Source organism: Panulirus ornatus, chromosome 32, assembly GCF_036320965.1.
Source record: "Panulirus ornatus isolate Po-2019 chromosome 32, ASM3632096v1, whole genome shotgun sequence".
NCBI classification, from domain to species: domain Eukaryota; kingdom Metazoa; phylum Arthropoda; class Malacostraca; order Decapoda; family Palinuridae; genus Panulirus; species Panulirus ornatus.
In genome coordinates this window covers 19,980,501-20,006,159 of record NC_092255.1, presented here as the reverse complement: position 1 = coordinate 20,006,159, position 25,659 = coordinate 19,980,501, and the positions used below count along the sequence as shown (strand labels likewise).

General features: G+C 38.3%; 1 protein-coding gene across 3 annotated transcripts in view; it reads left to right on the top strand.

Annotated features, from left to right (window-relative positions):
- Nucleotides 1-502: 502 nt before the first annotated feature.
- LOC139759134 (uncharacterized) overlaps nucleotides 503-25,659 on the top strand; it is a 73,574-nt gene continuing 48,417 nt past the window's right edge. The window contains exons 1-2 of one of the 3 annotated variants that reach the window (XM_071681116.1): nucleotides 507-636; nucleotides 12,943-13,051. Coding sequence is in view for 1 of the 3 variants with exons in the window: in XM_071681118.1 (XP_071537219.1) it covers nucleotides 618-636 (19 nt within the window). In the remaining 2 variants the exon portion in view is untranslated. Of the gene's footprint in view, nucleotides 637-12,942; nucleotides 13,052-25,659 lie in introns of all 3 variants that reach the window. The other 2 variants (XM_071681117.1, XM_071681118.1) reach the window with 2 other exon arrangements.

Below are 25,659 nucleotides of genomic sequence, written 5' to 3'. Positions count from 1 at the left end.
CGTGCAGATACGCACGTAATTTTATTCCTTCCTTATGCCTTTCGCTATCTCGCGCCACATTTTACTCCAGTATCTGTATGTTCTCTTCTTCCGGGAGAGAACGTGCATTGTGCCCCTTTCTCAGGTGATGCAGACAGATACAAATGTCAGTTCAGAAGTTGTTATAATTTTTATGGGTTCAGACAGTCTGCGGTCCCCAGACCAAGAATTTCAATCCCCACACACAAAGTTGTCTCTATCAGTGGCCAGTGTTTCCTCCCCGTCGGGTCCCTTCTCCCCGGCGAGTTACTTCATACCAACCACCAACACTCGTTAATTATTGGTAGGATAAGGTTTTATCTTCGAAAAAATCCATAAAAACTGGAGTATATGGTATATTATAAGTACTTTTAAGGTTGTTTGTGATTTATGTTGTTAATATGACGGTGAAAGCGTAAAAGAAAAGGTGAGAATTAAGGGTGAGTCGACCTGACCATGTGGCAGCACTGATGGGTGGTGGCGCATGCGCATTAAGCTCCCGCCATCCCCGTTTAGGAACAGGTTGGTGGGAGAAATATGTAATATTACGTTTTAGTGCCTTTATCGAATTTATTCGACGTGATACTTGATTCGAGTTCATGCTACAAGATACGCACCGTAAGTTGACCACGTTGTTTGCCGCAAATTCTGCTTAGTTTGGCCATTAACTGTGTTTGAAGTATGCTTGATCGTTAAGTGAGGTTTACTGTGAGAACAACAAACAGTGGGGATGCACAGCGTGATTACTTCTCAAGATTTTAGTCTCCCCGCCCTCTTCTTTCCAGCATCATGACCTCGCCTGACATGCACTCCTAGGAATTCACTCTCCATGCCCGGTATTTCGAGTGAAATGCTGAATTCCGGTGGTTTGCTGCGAAATACGGCGAATACCGTTGAAAATTGACGTATTTGAAGGGATTTGCCTGGTTTCTACTCGCCAGGGTTTCTCTCGCGCTTCGGTTTCTTATCTCTCGGTTTATTGCGTATTGGCACACAGCTTTACACTTATTAATACAACTCTTGCAGTGAAGTATGGTTTGGGGATAGAAAGATCGCCACGATATGTCGGGAAGTATTAAGTGGGCAAGTCGAGTGGTGTTGTGTGTTAATGAAACATGACAAAACACCCAAGTTGTTTATGTAAGTGTAAGTGTAAGTGTGTCAGACACAAGTAAATATCGAGGGTATAGAGATGTACACATCTCCTGCCGTGAGGTGAAGATAGGTGTTAAGGGTTTGGAAGTGTGGCTACTCATGCTATTGTACTGTCGAGGGTTTGAAAAGAGAATTAGAAAGTTGGAGGTTTTTGAAGGGTATTGGGAGGAGGTTGACCCAATTCTGTTGGACGTGAACTATGAAATAGGAGGTGAACCCTGCCCCCTATACACTACCTACTTGGTGGAAAGTTCAAATACGAATCATTAATATTATTAATGTTGCAAAAGTAGGTCAGGCTTTTGAAGGTTGTTTGCAAATATTTTGATCTGGAAAGTTGATTTGGAGTTTATGGTCACTTGGTGTGAGCAAGATGGGACCTCCTGTACATATATTAATGGCACCTCATTTACATGAATGTTCATTGAATAAGTGGAGATTAATGTAGACATTATTAATTTCGGATAGAATTCGTTGCAACAAGTGGGAGTCTTCAATGTTGACTTACATAGAAACCATTATTACACCATAAGTTATTTGAAGTTTGACATCATATTTTAGAGTGTAATTAGGTACTGAGTAAGTTTGAAGATTTAGACTTTTGTACATGGCTGGACAATTGTAGAATGGTTGGAGTAGGATGCACTTTGATTAGTACCTCAAAGTGTGAATTACTATAAGCATCTTTTAAACATTACTGTGTTAGGTGGAAGTTGTTGAATTACTTCAGAAAACTTCATGGAGATTTTATATGTAGGATTTTATTGAGTGAAATTACAGAATAGTTCTGGGTTTGAGGAAGGTGTAAAGAAAGCATTATTAAACAGGTGTTTCTTTGGAAATTTTGGGAGCTGAAAGACTTCAAACATTTGCTTACATTTAAATTCAACCCCAAAGGTTCTCCTTCCATCAGTTTTGTAACTGTTTATTGCTGGAAATACAAATGTTATGTCTTTAACAGTCATGTTGTAATTATTATAGCTTTAACAGTCATGTTGTAAAGATTTGTGTGGAACTATGTAAAGGATATGTATAAAATTTTATCAGTATTGTTAATGTTTATGTCGTGGGAAAACAGAGCCTGATCACAAATTTATATTGATACAAAACTCTGACCATCTGGATCATTGAGATTTGTTAATGCTAGTTGGCAGATACAGTAGTTATTCGTGAGGGGACTGACAGAATAGTTTACTTCTTGTGGAATATGAATAATAAGGCATTTTCTCATGCATGTTAAGTGCAGTGCCTCCAACCATACCTATTTTTTCACCCTCTGACCCTTGCTGTGTTATTTCTTATTTGTTTACACGCACTTGTTGATACTTAAAGTTTGCTTAATACGTTTTAGTAAGGTTTCAAAAATTTTGTCTATTTTGTATAACAATTGTGCATTTATCATTCTTTATTTGATAAAAGCAAAGATAAGATGATAATGAAGCTACTGTAATGAATTTGTTAATAATTAGGGTTTTTGAAGTATGTTTTTTTTTCATGACTTGAGTAAGAGCAGAAGATATTTCTTTATGGGTGATATATTTTCCTTCTTTATTGAACTGACTCATAAATTCATGGTTTGATCTGTTACATACAGCTTCTCACATTACACTCATTTTCAAGTTATTCCTAGTGAGTTGAAATGACATGAACTTTTACACTCAGGTAATTGCTTCATACTTTTCCACTGCAATTTGATACAAAATCCATGTCTTAGTATGTGAGTGTTATATGGTGTAACTCTTTATGCAAGAAGTGTGTTTTATAAAAGCTGAATGATTTGGTTTCCCTGTGAAGATTTTGTTTTTTTATTGAATATTTAAAAGTATTATCTCCTATGTGTTCATCATTTGGTATAACATTTTATAAAATCTGACAGAACTGGGGAATTTGGAAAGATGAATCAAAATATTACATCTGGTGTGTTATTAGTATGGTGGTGTTTGATCATGTTTATATGCAATGTGGAAGAAAATGAATATCAGTTATTATATCTTGTTATTACTTAGAATATTCTCAGCTTTGCCATTAAGACCAGAAAATGTTAAAGCCTTTATATTAATGGGGAAGTATTATATATATATATATATATATATATATATATATATATATATATATATATATATATATATATATATATATATATAGAATAGTGTTTCACAGCTAGTCAGCAAAATTTGTTTGTATTTTGAATGTTAGTTTATGAATAAGCATACTTTTAATATTATTATTGTACTTTGACCCTGTCTCCCATGTTAGCGAGCTAGCGCAAGGAAACAGACGAAAGAATGGCCCAACCCACTCACATACACACATACATATATATATATATATATATATATATATATATATATATATATATATATATATATATATATATATATATATATGTATTGCTACTCCCCACTTCAGCGAGGAAACAAAAAGGCCACATTCATTCACACTTAGTCTTGCTGTCATATGAAATGCATCGAAACCACAGCTCCCTATGCTCATCCAGGCCCCACAGACGTTTCCATAGTTTACTCCAGACGTTTCATATGCTCTGGTTCATTTCATTGACAGTATGTCGACTATATATATATATATATATATATATATATATATATGTATATATGTATATATATTCTTTTCTTTCAAACTTCGCCATTTCCCGCATTAGCAAGGTAGCGTTAAGAACAGAGAACTGGGCCTTAGAGGGAATATCCTCACCTGGCCCCCTTCTCTGTTCCTTCTTTTGGAAAATTAAAAAAAAATAATGAGGGGGAGGATTTCCAGCCCCCCGCTCCCTTCCCTTTTAGTCGCCTTCTACGACACGCCGGGAATACGTGGGAAGTATTCTTTCTCCCCTATCCCCAGGAATATATATATATATATATATATATATATATATATATATATATATATATATATAATATATTATCCTTGGGATGATATATATATATATATATATATATATATATATATATATATATATATATATATATATATATTATCTGTTCCTTCTTTTGGAAAAAAAAAAAAAAAACGAGAGGGGAGGATTTCCAGCCTCCCGCTCCCTTCCCTTTTAGTCGCCTTCTACGACACGCAGGGAATACGTGGGAGGTATTCTTTCTCCCCATCCCCAGGGAATATATATATATATATATATATATATATATATATATATATATATATATATATATACATATATACACACATATATATATATATATATATATATATATATATATATATATATATATATATATATATATATATATATATATATTTTATACTTTGTCGCTGTCTCCCGCGTTTGCGAGGTAGCGCAAGGAAACAGACGAAAGAAATAGCCCAACCCCCCCCCCCCCCCCCCCCCCCATACACATGTATATACATACGTCCACACACGCAAATATACATACCTACACGGCTTTCCATGGTTCACCCCAGACGCTTCACATGCCCTGATTCAATCCACTGACAGCACGTCAACCCCGGTATACCACATCGATCCAATTCACTCTATTCCTTGCCTTCCTTTCACCCTCCTGCATGTTCAGGCTCCGATCACACAAAATCTTTTTCACTCCATCTTTCCACCTCCAATTTGGTCTCCCACTTCTCCTCGTTCCCTCCACCTCTGACACATATATCCTCTTGGTCAATCTTTCCTCACTCATTCTCTCCATGTGCCCAAACCATTTCAAAACACCCTCTTCTGCTCTCTGAACCACGCTCTTTTTATTTCCACACATCTCTCTTACCCTTACGTTACTTACTCGATCAAACCACCTCACACCACACATTGTCCTCAAACATCTCATTTCCAGCACATCCACCCTCCTGCGCACAACTCTATCCATAGCCCACACCCCGCAACCACACAACACCGCTGGAACCACCATTCCCCCAAAACACACCCACTTCCGCCCCCGACCTCCACACACCCCCCATATATATATATATATATATATATATATATATATATATATATATATATATTTTATTTTATTTATTTTTTTTTTTTTTTGCTTTGACGCTGTCTCCCGCGTTTGCGAGGTAGCGCAAGGAAACAGACGAAAGAAATGGCCCAACCCACCCCCATACACATGTATATACATACGTCCACACACGCAAATATACATACCTACACAGCTTTCCATGGTTTACCCCAGACGCTTCACATGCCTTGATTCAATCCACTGACAGCACGTCTACCCTGGTATACCACATCGCTTCAATATATATATATATATATATATATATATAACAAACAATATCTTATGTGGTTTTGTTAAACTCAGCTATGTATCCATTATCCACCTGCAAGATAGTAAACCACAAGTGAAAAGGCCTGATGTTGGAAAAGAGTATAGTTTTCATCAAAATCATCATTTCCCTGCTACTGCTGTGGATTTTTTTCCAATTTTCATAGGAGTTGGGTCCTTTGGAATTTTTCATTCTTAGTTTTAAGGAAGGAGTGCCAGTTTGTTTGCTTTTGTCTTTGGGTTAGTGGTGGCATTGTTTGATATGTATTAGTTTCATGATCCTGTTGGTGGTGAGTGGTTATGTCTAAACATGTTTGTCAGTTTCACATCATTTACTTTGGTTGAGATGTTTGGGTTATATTGCTCACTGTATCCTTATGGTATGTACATCTTACTGTCTTGGTTGATGATGCAGATGAAGTGAGAGATGCCATGATATGGGATGGCAAATCATATATGGTAAAGTTTTAGTGGTTGGATTCTCTGTACTATATTAATGCTGGGCAGTCTGTCTTTGTATAGTTTTGTGGATGGATTTTGGTGGCAGTACTGGTGTGCTCAGGAAATGCCTAGTAAGTTTGGTTGAGTACTGGTGGATGGGATCCTGGCTGGCTGGTTATATATGTTTAGTATGTTGAAGTAATGTAGTTATTTTATAAGTAGTTTACTTCGGATCTTGAGAGTCCATGTTGAGCCAAACAGGATGGTGGGCATTGAAATCTCCACGTGGATATTTTCTCCCAAGTAAATGTCCTCTTACCAACATCTGTCTCTGATGTTCTGCAAGGACAGTGGCTATAGTTTTCTTGATTGTGGTTGAAAGTGTTTGAACTACATTTTTCCTCTTCTCAAACAAATTTCATGTCCTGGAGAGTCTCTCCAAAACTGTTTGCTTTCTGAGTTTAGTGTCTTAAGTAACCCTAAGTAGTTCCAGAACTTTTTAAAATTGTGCAGTTTGTCTTGCCTGATTCTGCAGTGATCTTAGACTACCTCAGTCTGGGGTGAGGGAGGTCTGGACTTTGTAATTTATGTGTATGAATTTCTTGAAGACTATTGCAATCTGAAATATGGTGAATGTACCAATGAATTGTTTCACAATGTGCATGTGTCTGCTTGGAGACAGTATCAGTCAGTTTTGGAATCTTTTTAACTGTTCCTCAAAGGTTCAGATTCTTTTGGGATTTTTGAAACTCTCTTTAGAATTATAATCTTTTTCATAAAAACACTAGTAATATTTTTGTCTTAGCACATGCTTTTTTTTATATATATATGATTTATTATACTTTGTTGCTGTCTCCCTTGTTAGCGAGTTTGCGCAAGGAAACAGACGATCACTGTTTTCCTCATCAGTGAAGTAGTGCTAGGAAACAAAGAATGGCTCATCTGCTCATATATACACACACACACACACACACACACACACACATATATATATGAATAAAGTGTATATGAACGCGCACCTTCATAGAACATACAAACCTCCAACAGCCAGGATCGAACCTGGGACCCCTTGTGCAAGAGGCAGGCATGCTAACCGCTAGGCTAAGGGACTGTATAATAGGAAACAACTATTCGAAATACTAAGTACTCGAATACCTTTCGTCTCACAATGGTGAGCACCGGGGTCTATCGGTTGTTTCCAAACAGAACACATAGCCAGCTGATAGCGTTTTACCGAACCTGACTGTACAACGCGGAGTTCTATGAATACGAATAAAGTGTATATGAACGCGCACCTTCATAGAACATACAAACCTCCAGCAGCCAGGATCGAACCTGGTAAAACGCTATCAGCTGGCTATGTGTTCTGTTCTGAAACAACCGATAGACCCCGTTGCTCACCATTGTGAGACGAAGGGTATTCGAGTACTTAGTATTTCGAATAGTTGTTTCCTATTATACAGTCCCTTAGCCTAGCGGTTAGCATGCCTGCCTCATGCACAAGGGGTCCCAGGTTTGATCCTGGCTGTTGGAGGTTTGTATGTGATATATATATATATATATATTTTTTTTTTTTTTGCTTTGTCGGTCTCCCGCGTTTGCGAGGTAGCGCAAAGAAACAGACGAAAGAAATGGCCCAACCCACCCCCATACACATGTATATACATACGTCCACACACGCAAATATACATACCTACACAGCTTTCCATGGTTTACCCCAGACGCTTCACATGCCTTGATTCAATCCACTGACAGCACGTCAACCCCGGTATACCACATCGCTCCAATTCACTCTATTCCTTGCCCTCCTTTCACCCTCCTGCATGCTCAGGCCCCGATCACACAAAATCTTTTTCACTCCATCTTTCCACCTCCAATTTGGTCTCCCTCTTCTCCTCGTTCCCTCCACCTCCGACACATATATCCTCTTGGTCAATCTTTCCTCACTCATTCTCTCCATGTGACCAAACCATTTCAAAACACCCTCTTCTGCTCTCTCAACCATGCTCTTTTTATTTCCACACATTTCTCTTACCCTTACGTTACTTACTCAATCAAACCACCTCACACCACACATTGTCCTCAAACATCTCATTTCCAGCACATCCATCCTCCTGCGCACAACTCTATCCATAGTCCACGCCTCACAACCATACAACATTGTTGGAACCACTATTCCTTCAAACATACCCATTTTTGCTTTCCGAGATAATGTTCTCGACTTCCACACATTCTTCAAGGCTCCCAGAATTTTCGCCCCCTCCCCCACCCTATGATCCACTTCCGCTTCCATGTTTCCATCCGCTGCCAGATCCACTCCCAGATATCTAAAACACTTCACTTCCTCCAGTTTTTCTCCATTCAAACTCACCTCCCAATTGACTTGACCCTCAACCCTACTGTACCTAATAACCTTGCTCTTATTCACATTAGCGAGGTAGCGTTAAGAACAGAGGACTGGGCCTTTGAGGGACTACCCTCACCTGGCCCAATTCTCTGTTCTTTCTTTTGGAAAATTAAAAAAAAAACGAGAGGGGAGGATTTCCAGCCCCCCTGCTCCCTCCCCTTTTAGTCGCCTTCTACGACACGCAGGGAATATGTGGGAAGTATTCTTGCTCCCCTATCCCCAGGGATAATATATATATATATATATATATATATATATATATCTCACATGAATCCGCCACCAGCGCTGTATCATCAGCGAACAACAACTGACTCACTTCCCAAGCTCTCTCATCCCCAACAGACTTCATACTTGCCCCTCTTTCCAAAACTCTTGCATTTACCTCCCTAACAACCCCATCCATAAACAAATTAAACAACCATGGAGACATCACACACCCCTGCCGCAAACCTACATTCACTGAGAACCAATCACTTTCCTCTCTTCCTACACGTACACATGCCTTACATCCTCGATAAAAACTTTTCACTGCTTCTAACAACTTGCCTCCCACACCATATATTCTTAATACCTTCCACAGAGCATCTCTATCAACTCTATCATATGCCTTCTCCAGATCCATAAATGCTACATACAAATCCATTTGCTTTTCTAAGTATTTCTCACATACATTCTTCAAAGCAAACACCTGATCCACACATCCTCTACCACTTCTGAAACCACACTGCTCTTCCCCAATCTGATGCTCTGTACATGCCTTCACCCTCTCAATCAATACCCTCCCATATAATTTACCAGGAATACTCAACAAACTTATACCTCTGCAGAAGCTGGTGACGGAGTTTGGTAAAGTGTGTGGAAGAAGAAAGTTAAGAGTAAATGTCAATAAGAGCAAGGTTATTAGGTACAGTAGGGTTGAGGGTCAAGTCAATTGGGAGGTGAGTTTGAATGGTGAGAGGCTGGAGGAAGTGAAGTGTTTTAGATATCTGGGAGTGGATCTGTCAGCGGATGGAACCATGGAAGCGGAAGTGGATCATAGGGTGGGGGAGGGGGCGAAAATTTTGGGAGCCTTGAAAAATGTGTGGAAGTCGAGAACATTATCCCGGAAAGCAAAAATGGGTATGTTTGAAGGAATAGTGGTTCCAACAATGTTGTATGGTTGCGAGGCGTGGGCTATGGATAGAGTTGTGCGCAGGAGGATGGATGTGCTGGAAATGAGATGTTTGAGGACAATGTGTGGTGTGAGGTGGTTTGATCGAGTAAGTAACGTAAGGGTAAGAGGGATGTGTGGAAATAAAAAGAGCGTGGTTGAGAGAGCAGAAGAGGGTGTTTTGAAGTGGTTTGGGCACATGGAGAGAATGAGTGAGGAAAGATTGACCAAGAGGATATATGTGTCGGAGGTGGAGGGAACGAGGAGAAGAGGGAGACCAAATTGGAGGTGGAAAGATGGAGTGAAAAGGATTTTGTGTGATCGGGGCCTGAACATGCAGGAGGGTGAAAGGAGGGCAAGGAATAGAGTGAATTGGAGCGATGTGGTATACAGGGGTTGACGTGCTGTCAGTGGATTGAATCAAGGCATGTGAAGCGTCTGGGGTAAACCATGGAAAGCTGTGTAGGTATGTATATTGCGTGTGTGGACGTGTGTATGTACATGTGTATGGGGGGGGTTGGGCCATTTCTTTCGTCTGTTTCCTTGCGCTACCTCGCAAACGCGGGAGACAGCGACAAAGTATAAAAAAAAAAAAAAAAAAAAAAAATATATATATATATATATATATATATATATATATATATATATATATATGCCCATGCATGCACATATACATACCAACATATATACATACACATACAGACATATACATATATATACACTTTTACACACTAATACTTGCCTTCGTCCATTCCTGGTGACACCCCGCCCCATGAGAAAAAGTATTGGTACCCCCTGCTTCAGCGAGGTAGTGCCAGAAAAACAGACAAAAAAAGACCACATTCATTTATACTCTGCCTCTAGCTGTCATGTGTAATGCACCAAAACCACAGCTCCCTATCCACATCCAGGCCCCCATGGTTTGCCCCAAACATTTCACATGCCCTGGTTCAAGTCTGTTGACAGCATGTCAACCCAGGTATACCACATCGTTCCAATGCACTCTATTCCTTGCACACCACTCACCCTCATATATGTTCAGGACCCGATTGCTAAAATCTTTTCCACTCCAGCCCTTCCACCTTAATTTGTCTTCCGGTCCTCCTTGTTCCCTTCACCTCTGACACAAATATCCTCATTGTTAACCTTTCCGCACTCATTCTCTCCATATGTCCAAACTGTTTCAACACACCCTTCTCTGCTTTCTCAACCACACTCTTTTTTATTTTCACACATCTATCTTGTTCTTTCATTGCTTACTCGATCAAACCACCTTGCATCACATATTGTCCTCAAACATTTCATTTCCTACACATCCACTCTCCCCTGTACAACCCTATTTTTAGCCCATGCTTTGCAACCATAGAATGTTGTTGGAACTATTTCTTCAAACATACCCATTTTTGCTCTCTTAGATGACATTCTCTCCTTCCACACATTCTTCATCACTCCCAGAATCTTCGCCCATTTTTGCTCTCCGAAATAATGTTCTCTCTTTCCACACATTCTTCATCTCCCAAAACCTTCATCCCCCCATCCCACCCTGTGACTCACTTCCACTTCCATGGTTCCAGTAGCTGCTAAGTCCACTCCCAGATATCTAAAACTTTTCACTTCCTCCAATTTTTCCCTGTTCAAACTTACATCTCAATTAACTTGTCCCTCACCCCTGCTGAACCTAATCGCTCTCCGCTCTTCCTTCTCATACATATGCCTTACATCCTTGGTAAAAACATTTCATTGCTTCTAGTAACTTATCTCCACACCATATATTCTTTTTTTTTTTTTTTTTTCCTTTTTTACATGTGTATTTGCCATTTTCCATGTTAGTGAGTTAGCATCAAGAACAGATGACTGAGGCTTAAAGGGAAAAATCCTCACTTGGCCCCCCTGGCCCCTTTCTCTGTTCCTTCTTTTGGAAAAGTAAAAAGAGAGGGGAGTATATCCAGCCCCCTTCTCCAACCCCTTTTAGTTGGCTTCTGCGACATGCAAGGAATACATTGGAAGTATTTTTTCTCTCATTTCCCCAGGGATGATATACATGCATACACATCTGGATGTCTTTTATCAATCACAGATGAACTATTTCCCCAAAGGAATAACTCTTCCTGTTCACCATAGAGAACAGCCTCTAGTAGTCCCTGGCTGCTGTGTGGGACCATGGGTTTTACCCATTTTACACCTTCACACACATTTTTTTTTTCTTTTTTTACTTCTTGGAAATGAGAACCCAGGCATCCTCTCCCAGTTACTAATGCAAGCTGGTGCCATTAACCCTAACCCATAACCACTAGTGTAAATCTGCCGAAGCTCTTACAGATACTTTCAACCATTTCTGGCTATACAACAAAATTCCAAACACCTAGAAACTTGCAAAACCCTCCAACCCACTGAACTTCCCATCCTCCTACTGCCCTTTCATCCACAGTACCCAAAATTGTGAAAAACTGATCCACGACAGAATGAAACAAAACATCCCACTTTCACTTATACAATATGTCTGCTGATTCAACCACTCCACCACCTTGCTTCTCATGACCTCCCATAACGTATCCTAGATAGTTTCAACCAACCACAACCCTTCTTCTGCACTACTATTGGCATTAGGCATCAACAAAGCATTTGACACTGTCCAATGACACATTCTCTCACAAAAGCTGCTTGACACAACTCAGTGGTACAGGTGCTTTGTCACAGGTGGCATGCAGCTCGTCTCATACTACTAATCCCTTTTGAAGGAATTAATATTTGCATTGTAGGGAGTCTTATCCACTTCTTATGGTGATTATTGCTGAAGACACTCAGTTACTATTGATTATTAGTATTATTTTGTTGCCTTATGACTACATGCAATCTGTTTTTGCAGATAACTAGTATGTTCCAATATGGAAATATAACTAAAACACTTCAGTTGTGGGAAGATGGTGATCCCTGAGATGAATTATGAAGATCTTATTGTGTTTTTGAATTGAGGTCTTTCTTGAGGTAGCTAGTAATTTCTTTAATTTTTAGCTCACCATTTTTAGGCATTTTGAGTGCCATTCAAAATCTTTTTCTTTTGTTATTTGCATCATATGAGGTACTTTTTAAATGTTGAATACTATAATTCATAACAACTGTAAAAAGATGATTTCAGTTTAGGGAACACTAGAAGTAGGGACCATCTGAATAAGCAAAAAAAGAAAAAAGAAAAATTGGAATCGATCTGGCTATAAGTAGGTGAAAGTCTTTTGTATCTAGCAGTTAATTTTTCATAATGTACTGAAATATTTTTTGGATGTGTTTTATAGTTTATGTAGATTAAACAGTTTTTGCCTGCATTCAGAGGTTGGATTTCACATTACTGAATTATACTTGTCAAGACATCAGTTACTTATGACAAATATGGATGATTTTACTCTTTTAAAGTTGTAATTGTTAGAATTCATCAGGCCTGAAGTGAAGCACAGTACTGTAGTAACTAAAGCAAAGAAACCTTGTTGAATTCTGATGTGTAATGTGATATCTTGATATGTTTACAGAAAGATGGTCTTACTGGTTGTGTTGGTTGTGTTGTATATGGGAGGGAGTGGAGGTGGAGTTGAGGGTTGCTGTTGGTGTTCGTAATACCCGAGTTTCCTAGGATAAACAGTAAGTAGCTGGTATTGTTTATTGTCATCCTCGTTAGTTTTGTTGTGTTCTTTTCTTAACAGTCGTTCATTCTTGGTTAGTATGTGTCTGAATAGTTTATCTTTACTAGCTAATTACTAGGAGTTAGTTGTATCTTGTAGAGCATTATGTTATTTGTTATCAAAGTTAGTAGTGTTATTGTTATGAATTATGAATGTTAGAACTGCAGGAGTATGTACCATCAGCTTGATAATGCATGAAAAGCTCACTATTTCAAACTGTACTGATTTGAATCTTGGATATTTTTGGATATTTCAGACAGATTTGAAAAGAAAAGATTCTGATGAAATATCTGAAAACTCCATCTGTATTACTCATTAGTCAGGTTGGACCTGATAATCAAAATTTCCACCAGTGTTAGATGGGTCTACCCATGTCTTCAATGTACTGAGCAGATGTGGGACCTCTCTCCTTAATTTGAATATTTCTTGCATTTGAACTTCAGGTTGGACCTGATAATCAAAATTTCCACCACTATTAGATGTGTCTACCCATGTCTTCAATGTATTGAGCAAGTGTGGGACCTCTCTCCTTAATTTGAATATTTCTTGCATTTGAACTTCACACTACCATTTGTTTTTAAGGATGTGGCTGTTATTATGCTAAATTTATCATATTGTTACTCTTTTGAGTCAGATTTTCAACTAATTGACCCATCCTTTCTCCCATACCTTGAAATCGTGAGTTTTTTTACTGTAGCACATAGACACAGATAATTGATACATATTCTGATACACAATTTTTAAAAGACGAAAGTTGAATGATATTCCATTTGAGTATGAAAGTGAGTGACTAGGATATTTTGATTTTGTCATTTGCATTTTAATTGTTCCACTGTGGTATTCAAATCTCAAATAAACTTTTGTATCAGATGTGAAATTATTTCTCAGTTAGCAGCTTCCGAAGTTAGATAAGTTTGGAAGGATTCAGAATAAGGCTTGCTAAAGCACAGTTCGCAGAAATTAGTAAGAGTAGCTCCCTGTCCATTCATTCTGACACTTTAAACAGGCATGATGCATTAGGCATTTGATGGTCCTTTTTGCTTATGGAAGCTCCACTCTTGGAAATGTTTGCTGATAGAAGCCCCATTTTTGGAAATGTTTGCTTATGAAAGCGATTCTCTTGGAGAAGGCTGTTATGAAAGCAACACCAGGGAAAGTTGCTTTTCTCTTTTGTCTTTTCATTATGTTTTCATTTAGCTTGCTTATTAACTACGTACAAATTTTCCAACTCACTGCACTGTCCTTCAGAGATTCCTGTTTTCCAAATAGGCATTCATGTTGTAATTTTCCTTCATTTTTCTTTTCCTATCTTAGAGCATGTTTTTTGTTTCATAAAATGGTAGTTGGTTTATTTTTCTTTTGCTATTTTAAAGCATCAGTTATTTGTTTCATGAAATAGTGATTTCATAAAATAGTGGTTTAATTGGTGTATAGGATTCTGTAAAATTTTTGGAGATGATTTGATTTTTGACACATGAGGAAAGTAAAGGTAGTATTAGCATGTTCTGAATATAGATGAATGAGACATTATCTAGTGTTGCTTATCGTTTATACAAACATATGGCCTTCTGTTTTTTCTTGAGTGTGGTGTCATCAATTAACTGATGACACTCTGATGACACAGATCTAGTTGTTATTGACCCTTATGGATCTTAGTTTAGCATGATACATGAATATCCTCTGAGAACTTAACTTTTGTTAGGGATTGGATGGGAGAAAGTTCTGCTAAATTTGCAATATCTACCATATAACATAAAATGCTGTGTGAAGGAAATTAATTATGACCATTCAAGATTTAGAAATGGCTTTGTTTCTCAAGAATAACACATTGTTTCTTTGATGGGGTTTCAAGTTATCTTGTATTCAAATACAGTTTTTGCTTTAGATTTTTTTTTTGTATTCTGTGCTAAGTGTATTTTTGTGTAAAAATGGATTTGGACAATGAATACAAGTAATTTGTTGTTTAAGTGCATTTCCCAGGATTTCTTGAGCATTTTTTATTTTTTTGCTGTATGAGGCACATGGGCTATGGAAATTTAGTTGCAGACAGCTTATGTGGCATGATTTGAGGAGTAATTTTCTCTTTATCATGTTAGCTGTTTGCTATACGTGGAATGCTACTTTCGTCTATGTATGATAAAAGGCCAGAAAGCATCCTGTCTCCAGACGCAATTAAGGCATATGGAGCTGAAGGCATTCTCCCTAGTATTTTGAGGGAATGCCTTTGACTTTCTTCTTGTGCTTTCTTCTCATATCCACTTCTGCTTGAAAACTAAACATACTTTCTTCATAATGGAAACATGCATTGATTCAGCATAATTCACAGAGGGCCTTTTGTCCCATCCCTTCCAGTCATCATCCTGTTGTTCTGACCTCTGTTGCCTGTAAAGTCTTTTAATCTCATTTCAACAAGAATCTCACAACAATATTTCTGATCTCCAGTATGGATTGTACAAGATGAGATCCTTTGGTGATGTCCTCCCTCTCTTATTAATTTCTGGTTATCTTTTCTGAGAGACCTTGATATATCAAGGTCAAAATCTTTACATGGGGTGTGGCATTGGGGACTGATCTCCAAGCTCCCTTCTTGTGGCTGTCCTCCTTCATTCTATTCTTTCTTATAAGGCTTTTTGGCCATTTTATTCTTGTGATTGTCGATGGACAATTTTATAATCCTTTCCACATGAACAGCAGTTCCCCTCAGCCATCTGTGTGTCACCAGTGCTTCTCCTTTTTTTAGTGATTTGCCTCAACAGATAACCAAATGCTCTTATATGCTGATGACTCAACACTGCACTTCTACCGTTCTTTTAAGTTTGCTGCATCTTCTCTTGTGTGATATTTGCCCCATCACATCACAACTTCTTACACTAAACATATAGGCAACATAAAACTGTGTTTTTTCAAAATCAGATAAGGTTTAATAATTAATGGCCAGTAAAAGGTAGGACACATATATCTTAATATTGTAATATGGTTCTTTTGAAATCTTTAGCCCATCTCCAGAGTCTTTCCCTGTTTGTTTAGCTTATCTCTGTTTCTTTTGTTGTTCAAAATGCAATTTATCAAGTGAAATTTGGCCACCTCCTCAAGCTTGCTTACTGCCTATCACATATTTTGCACATTGTTCTCCTGGCTGCATTTATGAAATTCTTAGCTGCAAGTTGGTGAAAAAATGCAGGCCCTGGAATTTAATGTATCAGAAAAATTACATCAGTTTTATTAGTTACTGTAGCTCTGCATAAAGGAATGTCTGAGAGGAGAGGTCAGATAGGTATGTTTTAAGGTATGGTAATCCTGCCAGTGTTGTATGGTTTTGTTGTGGACCTAAAATTAAAAAAAGAAATGAGTCAGGAGGATGGACTGGAAATTAGATGCCAAATGATGATTTGTGGCATGAAACTTGTTACTCGTGTAAGGAATAACAATGCAAGGCAGAGATGTGGCATTATATCCAACCAGATTGAGAGGGCTGGTATTGATACCATGTTATTAGGGTCTGAATATTAAAGATGATGAGAGGTATGCAGAGGATGTATTGAATTTGATTAGTGGGGTACAGTATTTAAGTGATGACATGGTGTCAGTGGACTTTAACCAGGTCTTTATAAATTGGTCAGGATATACCATAAGTAGTCTGTGGTGCATGGCAATGATTGGCATTGGTTTCAAGACATTATTTGTGATAGCTAGAGAGTGGATGCCTGCAAATTAGGCCATTGTTTGATTGTTCCTGACACTGATATTATGACATGAGAGACAGTTGGGTATTAAAGAATTGCCATTAAATGATGTAAAGTAAAAAATACATATGCATATGTGATATATGTCTGGTCAGATTTGTCCCTTTTCATGACTGTTTAGATTTTTGCAATTATGATATCAGGAAGTACTAGTGTTCTTCCTGCCATTACAAGAACTACCTGCAGTGGCCCTTTAGTTGTCTACTTATTTGTTCTTCCATTGCTTATAGAAATTTGGAATATAGCCTCAGTACAAAGCTCCCATTCCTTACACTGTCAGAAAAGTTCCTAACACATGGTATTGCTTTACAAGTTCTGTGTGAAATCTGATAGTTTTCCTTTGTTCTTTTTCCTGAATTATGTAAGCATTGTAAGAAAACCAGAAATATGAATGCATAGGGCCGTAAGCATACTTTAATGCTTTCTTTTTTGCAGGATGGAGTCTTCTCATTGTGTGTTGATTCCATGTAAATCTGAAGAAAAAACTGTGTGTATTAAGCACTGCCTAAGAGAGGAACTTAGTTTAAGAGAGAGTGGTTCCTTGAGGCTGATTGAAGTTGTCAACACCAGTCCTCCAAATGGTACAAGAAAATTCTTGATTACTCTAATGCATAGCATATTTGCTGCAACAGCAAGTTGGATGTAACACTTTTGGCTTGCCAAAGGGTAAACCACGTGCTGGCTCAGCTGCAGTTGAAGCTTTATGAACAGGCTCTCCCATACAAGTCAGAAATTAGCATGATTGTGAACACAGACTGGTTCTGCATTTGTCACTCTCCCTCCTACTTGTAAAAGTTTCTTCAGTGATGGTTTCACTGCAGCAGAGACTGGGCAAGGAAGAAAGCCTTTTACAGCTTTGAAATTTTAGAGCAGTCATCAGGTGCCCTGTTGGTGATAAATTGGCTGTTAGGTTTGGAATAACGCTTGAAGAGGAAATGATAAGGGAATTGTTTTTCTGACAATGCAGTGCTTTTCAACCTCTGAGAAACTCCTGAATACTTTATTATGTTGTGAAGCTGAAACAGCTTTACGAGTGTGACAGAATTGAAAAGGTTGAAAAGCGCTGTGATAGTGCTTTTCCTTTGTGATGTGATGGGACATTGCAGGTACAGTTAAAGAAGCAAATGGGTCTTCACTTCGGTACTTGTCTTTAATCCACAGTAAAGTTTGGTGCAAACTTTACAAAGCCTTTTATTTTTCCCATAGGAAGGAATGATAAACTTCATGGTACAGTCACCTCAGTGGGATTAGGTATGAAGGATTGGGCAGAGAGGCTTACAGTAAACATGAACAAGAAGACCACATACTGTGAGCAGTAGTTGAATTTGATAGATTTGAACCGGGTTATTTGGGATGTTTTCATTGGTTCATGAAATATGCACACACTGCATAGTGGATTTACCAGTGATCTTACTTCATATTCATATGATGTTGAATGGTTAGCATTTTATCTCTATAGTTTGTATAAGTTTGCTGCAAAACAAAGAGATTTGAACCAAGGAAAGACAATTACTTGCATTCTTTCGTGCACCTGGAACTGCAGATGTTTCAGCATCACAAATGTTCAACTGCTTTTGGCTGTGCTATGAATTGGATATTGAGCTGATGGACTAGTATTGCACAAAGCATTTAGTTTTTTTTAGAAAGTAGTTTTTTAACAAAAAGTGTTATCCTTAAAAAGACTGTTTCACTTAATGGAATGTACAGGTACATAATGTTGTTTAAAGTTCAGTTCCTGGAATGGACTTTGTGAGCTTTTGGGAGTTTCTGTGATCATTCCGTACTTCAGAACCATGAAAATCAGACTCCATGATGAAGCATATTATCACTGAAACGGTGTCTATATCTGTTACAGATATTATGAACCTCTCCTGGTCACACAGGAAGATCAGTGATGTGGAAGCTTGCAGTAATAACTTTTCCTTCTCATACTGCTTAATGTCTCATATGATTTAAGTATTCAAACTTTGAAAACTCCTCCAGAACACAAGCAAAATAACTTACTCTTACTTTAAAGAAAAAGAAAATTAACCCATGCACAAAAACATCATGGTTCTAAACCCAATCAGTGCACCACCATACAACTCCCAGATGTCTCACAGTATATCCTTGATGGCTTCAACCAAATACAACACCCGTTCCTTGCTGTAGTTGTGGCAACAAACAGCAGCGAAAGTTTTGAGACTCCTCTGACACTGTCACACAAAAGATGCTTGACACCACCCTTCAGAATGTGACAAAAAGTAATTGGCCAGTATCATTGCTGGCTGCCAAGCCAGAGCCACTTGTGAAGGCTTCACTGCTAAGACCTCAAAGCTCCACATTGGAGTTCTCCAAGGAGCAGTTCTTTCTCCATCCCTCTTCAGTTTTCCTACAAGATATCCCATTACCTTTTGCAGACCACATTGTGAAGTTTCTCCCTTACGCAGATGACCTAATAGTCCATCACAACACACTGACACCACAGAAGTGACAACAGACATACACCTGTAGAGCACTTTTGGAACAGTGGCTCATCCAGAATATGATATCAGCTTCTCCACAGAAGTTGATATTCAGTCTTTCTTGTGACCTCAGACATGAATTCATCCCCTGTCACTTTGATTTGGCAATTGCTCATACTTGATGAAACACCAACTATTCTGAGTATCACATAAAACGCATTCATGACATTTACTTCCCACACCACAGGCATCATAACATAAACAACAAACATGGTCATTGCTTTAAGAACACCAGATGGCACCTGATTTGAACAAGGAAGAAGGATCTTTTGTGTCCTCTACAAACAGTTCACTCACTTTGTCTCAAGCTACATGCTCATCATCCACCCTGTCAAAAGCAAATATAACAGAGGTGCAAACTAGACAATATAGAGGGCTCAGAATAATCACTGGCTTCTTAGCATCTGCAAACACCAAACAATGAAACAAAGATTTTCCAAATACAATCCATGACAATATGCTTGGTACTGGTTATTTGCAGCAGCTTTAGACCTTTCCCATTCAAACTATTCCATAACTAACTACCAACTCCCAAGTAGAAATATAAAAGCTTATGCTTGCCTCACACCTCAGCACCCATGACACAAATCCTCCCCCAAACACAACCAACAAAACATGTACACACTGAAATTACTTGACAGGTACTAAACTTTGCTTTTGCTGCTCTGTTCTAAACATCATCCCACCTGAAATACACTCATGTGAATCCACACTCCCCAGAAATGTGCTCACTGCAGTTCCTCATATGAGCTCAGGACATCACTTATCCCATCATCATTACAAATGCCAGTTTCAGTTTTAGATATAAGATCCTTCATACCCACAGTGCACCTTTCATTATGTAGATGCAGAGCATTTAATGCTCTGTTGCCGTGCACTCTCTCCATTTGCTGCAGATGCACATGCAGTATCACCACACTAATTGGTCTATGGACCCATTTGGTGGATGTTGTGAGCTTTCAGTGTTGCAAGGGCCCCATAGAAGATAGAAGGGGCTCCTGGGGCTGGAAGATAAGTAGAAGCTGATTAGAGATTTGAAGATTGGCAGTAATAGAATTCAGAGCAGTAGGATAAAGGTTCATAGGAGGTGTGAAAATACTTTTGTAATTTTGAATAGTTGAGGAGGCTTGCATGTTGCAGATACAACCTTGGCAGCTGATGAGAATTGTGATATCCTGAATGAAGATATTTAATGTATTTCCTGTTTGTTACCTCAAAGAAAGAAAAGAGGTACAAAGTTCATGACTTAAGAGAAAATGAAATGGAGTAAGAAGGTAGAATTATCAGTTCATTAGCTGAGGACTCTAATGACAATAATCTTGAGGGATCACAGCAATGCAGATGTTTATAAGGTACCTTTGTATGGGTATTCACTGGGAGTAATTAATTGTTTAAAAGTGATTGCTGGAGCAACTGGTCATAACTAATTACATAAAGGGTGGGAGCAAGAGAGCAGTAGCAGGAAGATAGTCTTATGCATGTTTGCTAGTCTTTTGTAGATTTGCGTGCAGTCAGAAGGTAGATAAGGCTGTGTGTAGAACTTGGTGTTGCATTGACAGAATACCTGTTGAGATATGCCAAGAATTGTAAGGGCAGAATGATGGACAAGGTCTATTCATGAAAGAAAAAAGGTATGTGATTTTGTCCATCTTGAAAGTCACGAAAGCTCGAGGAGGTTTAAAATGTAAGACACAGGTTAGGATCAATGGAGGCACTTTAGAAGTGGGGAGGATGTTGAGGATCAGTCAGGAGCTAGGGAAAGATCTTATTCTGAAGGATGAAGACATAAAGAGGCATAGGATGTGGGAGCAGAAGCTGTAGTAATAGATGGACTGGGAAGTCATTGGCATCAGAAGGCAAAGGAGAGAAGGATCCTGAAATGGAACGAGAAAGTAGAGAGTAGAAATGGAAGAATAGATTTTGTAAGGGACATGGAGATAAACCTGCAGAAGGGGAATGCCAACACTGAAAGGCAGAGACAAGTCATATCTGAGGGATTCTGATGTAAGGAACACAAGAAACTGTTAGGGTCACAATCAGGAACTGAGTAAAAATATTAAGAGAATCAAAGCTTGAGTGAGGTTGTGGAGACAGTGCTACAGAAAATGTAGCAGAGTGATCAGGATTGTCTCCATTCAGAGGAGAGATGACATTAGGATGGTATCTAGAGAATATATTGACCAAATAAGGTATTTGTAGGACAGTGATAAAGAAAGCAAGAGAATGATGTAAAGTATACTGGACAGGACAACAGATACAGGTGAGGCAGCCAATGAGTGGGCTAGATCATTGTGTGAAGAAAATGTCAAGCAAGTGATAGAAAGATTTATATTATTTTTGATATTTGGTCTTGTAGAGGACCCATTCAGTAAGAGGACAGGGCAATAAAATGTAATAGGTAAACTGCAAAGTACTTTAACTGGAACTATGGAAACAAATTGAACTGGAAAATATGATAAGACGGCATTGGAAGACTTGTAAGATTCCTTTCTTGAAGAAGTACAGTAGTCAGATGTTATTGAAACAAGAGAAGACACTTGTTCATTTAGAAATTGGATAGACTCTTCAGTGAAAAGGACAGAGCAAAGCTAGAACAAGAAGACAAGGAAAATAGCAGTGATAATAGAATGCCCAAAGAGACCAGAGTGGACCACCCTCTTAAATGATGGAGAGAGAGAGAGAGAGAGAGAGAGAGAGAGAGAGAGAGAGAGAGAGAGAGAGAGAGAGAGAGAGAGCAGGAATGTTATGTTTTGGATGGGGAAAAGAGAGGTGTGGCAGTAACATGCCTCACAACATGTACTGTTGCATCCTCAGGCATATCATTTCCAACACATATACCATAATATTTCTCTTGTTCTCAAGGCCTATGACTTGCATCCTTACAACTTTGTTAGTATTACTATAACTGAGTCTTACCCATCTGTGCCCATACAGACTCTGACCGCTCTTTTCTCACCCATTAACCCATAACCAGTTGACATAATCTAGAAGGCCCACTACCAAACAGTATGTCCCCCAAATAAAGGGATATTTAAAATTGTAGGTTAGCATTCAAAAATAACAGAAGATGCAAGGAATGTTATATTCAGTGTTTGTCACATCTGCTAAATGAGGATGGAGAATGGTGTGGATGACATGTTTGAAAGCTCCTTATGTAAGGGGACATAATGTTTCTATATATTGTGCTTTTCTTCAAAATGTACTCTTGCATCAAGCACATGCTCTGTGATGGTGTTAAATAACATCAATATATTATGAATATTACATTTCATGTTAAAAACCAGTGTAAGGGAGATTCACTGGTAAGAATGGGAAGATATTTCTGTATCTGAATCTCACATGCTACTCTTATTTCATATACAGGCACAGCATTTGTGGTGAATAACTTGAATATATGTAGAAATATTACACTTAACACCATAATTCAAATGTGTAAAGACAGTGAGTGGCAGGCATTTGTAGTAAGAATATTAGATGTGATTTTTTTCATGTAGTATTTTGATTTTTTATTCATCATCTTTTACCAAAGCCCTCCATTGTCTCATGTTACCATAAAGAGAAAGCTGGGTTCGGTTGATATGTAAGAAATTATTCCATAAGCAGTCTTTGGGGACACCTTGAGTGCAGACCTCCCTCCTCCTTTTGTAATCTCACTAAATCACTCTTTGAATCACTTTTTTCTTCTCATTTTTCATGTTCTTCTTCTCAGTGTTCCTCATAATTGTTCACCCAATGACATAGGTTGTCCAGTGTTCTATGATTTTCCAAGAGGTTGCCTTGTACACAATACTGTATGTGTGATTGAGTATACACTTATGATGGTGGTTGTAGGGATACTGAGAACAGAATTTTTTCTAAACCTTCTTAGTGATAGAGGGACCTCTGTTGGCTTGTATATTACTATAAGTCAGCTGCATATGTAAACAGATTTAGAAAAAGTTAGATCATCAGTTGTTGTCAGCCATTATGTAAGAGTTGAGGCACCCAGGACCTGAGCTCCATCTTTTACTTGCTTAAGCCTCCATTGCTGTCTCCTGCCACATCCCCTCCCAGGTTCTTAAAGCCCTCCATTTCTTCTAATTCTTCCTCATTTAAACTTGCACTCAAACCTGCTGGTCTTGCCTCTTTGTTGCACCTCTTTACCTTACTTTTATCCACATTTACTTTCAGCTTTCTCCTTTGCCATACAATCCCAAACTCTTTACCCAGCTTCAGAGTTTTTTTTTTTTTCTCCCCAGCTTGCTTGTCAATTTGCTCATGTTCCAGTAATGTCTATTGACCCCCCAATCCCACTAACTCTTAATGTTGTTTGCACTTTCTCCTAACCATGTATTTCTTGTCACCATTCCTCTTTCAGCAAAGAACTCATCAAGCGTTTCCCTCTTCTCATTTATACATGGGACTCTAATTCTACTCCCCCCCTTTCCCCATTTTTACTCTCAATTGCTCTTCCATTCAGATGAAGTAGTACCAAGATTACAAATGGATCATGGTTCCGTTAGAGAATATTAACGCACAGTGAGGAAAGTGATAGTATGAAGAAACAGAATAATTACTTTGATGGTGTTTTAGTCAGAAAGTGTGCAGAGAAACCAACTAGAATGTTTAGAATTGTGAAGGAGGCAAATTATCTTTCAGTAACTATTATTATTGCTTTAAAGCACTTGGAAAATGATATATTCCACTTACTGCTTCAAAATGAGAACCAGCTTTATCACCACAGTCTATTTAAGTGCTGGAGTGTGTGCAGTTGCCTGATAGTGATTATCTGATTTATTTATGAGGAAAAAAGTTTCATGTATGGGCCCTGTATTGTACTTTCTTTACTATCATACATTTTAAATTTCTCTACAATTAGTATTCATAGCCTCATAACTTTTTCCACTCGTCCACATCTTTAATACAGTTTCCTCTTTTTTTTTCTTTTTTTTTTTTTTAGCTTACCTCATTGATCTTTCTTTGGTGATTTAAAAAGTGTTCAGTCAACATTGTCAGTGAGTGTGTATGTGTGTTTTTATTTTAGTACAGGTTGTACTAATCTGGTGCTCTGTGGTCTGGTACATTTTGAATGCTGACATTAGTTTGTGGATCTGCCACAAGGGCAGCATTGTTAACAGCACTAAGGCACCAAAATCTGTTTACACTGCAGCCAAGCTAATTGATAGTCCTGTTTATTTCTTATAACCCCCCAAAAGTGTATAATGCTGATGAATCTGCCCTATATTGGTATCGTATGTCACATAAAACCCTTGCTTAAGATGTTGAGGAGTCTCCATGTGGGGGTAAGGATTCCAAAGTTGGGTAACAATTCTTGGCTGCAGTAATGTTGCAGGAACATGTAAAACCATGCTGATGGTAACTGGCAAGAATGTTCACCCAAGGGCCCTTAAAGGGGTCAGTTTCTGTTTTCCAGATTAAAGAGGTACAACCTGTATGTGTGTATATGCATGCCTGTTTAATTAGCTATATGTTTCTCCCTATTTGTTCTGTATGGAGGTGGAGTGTTGCATTTGTGAGGGCCCCATCTGTTGAACATTCTTTGCTATCATGCTACTTCTGAGATTTATGTATGCTGTCTGTATGTACCATGTGCTAAGTCATCTTATTCGTTTCATCCATTATTATGCCATAAAACTACATCTCTACATTTTTTTTTTAGTTTCATGTTATAACCTTGTTGCTTTATTCCTACATCTTGTCTCTTCCACTACAGTTTATCATCTATATCGTCAGTATGTTTTGAAATATCGAGGGTTGTGGTCAGGTCACCCTTTACTCTTTTTTCTTCCAAGATAGGCAAATTTAATGCCTCTAACTATTCTTTGTTTCACAGCTCAATTCCAATGCCGTATTTGTTGCCCTCCTCTTGACCCTCTCTATAGCATTTTATGCTTCTTAAGGTGTAGTAACAAAATGTGAGAAGCATATTCCTTTTTTTGGTCATATGTAGAACATGAACAGCTTGCTTGATATCTTTTGTCCATATACTTGTAAGCTATTCTAATATTTGCCTGCAGATAGTCACAATAACTATTCTCCAAATACGGTTCTCAGGTGACGTATTGGGGATAATGGTGTCATCTCTCATCTCTCAGGTCTTTGTCACATAGAATTCTGAAGCTTGTTTCCTACTAGATGATTATCACATTGAGACCTTCTTTGTCCTGTCCTCATTACTTTACATTTGCTGGGGTTGAATTTCATCAACCATGTATCAGACCAACTTTAGTCTGTCTATGTCTCCTTGTAAGTTTATATGATCCTTCTGAACTTTTCATCTTCATCATCTTCACTTCTACAAATGTATACAGGAAGGAGTC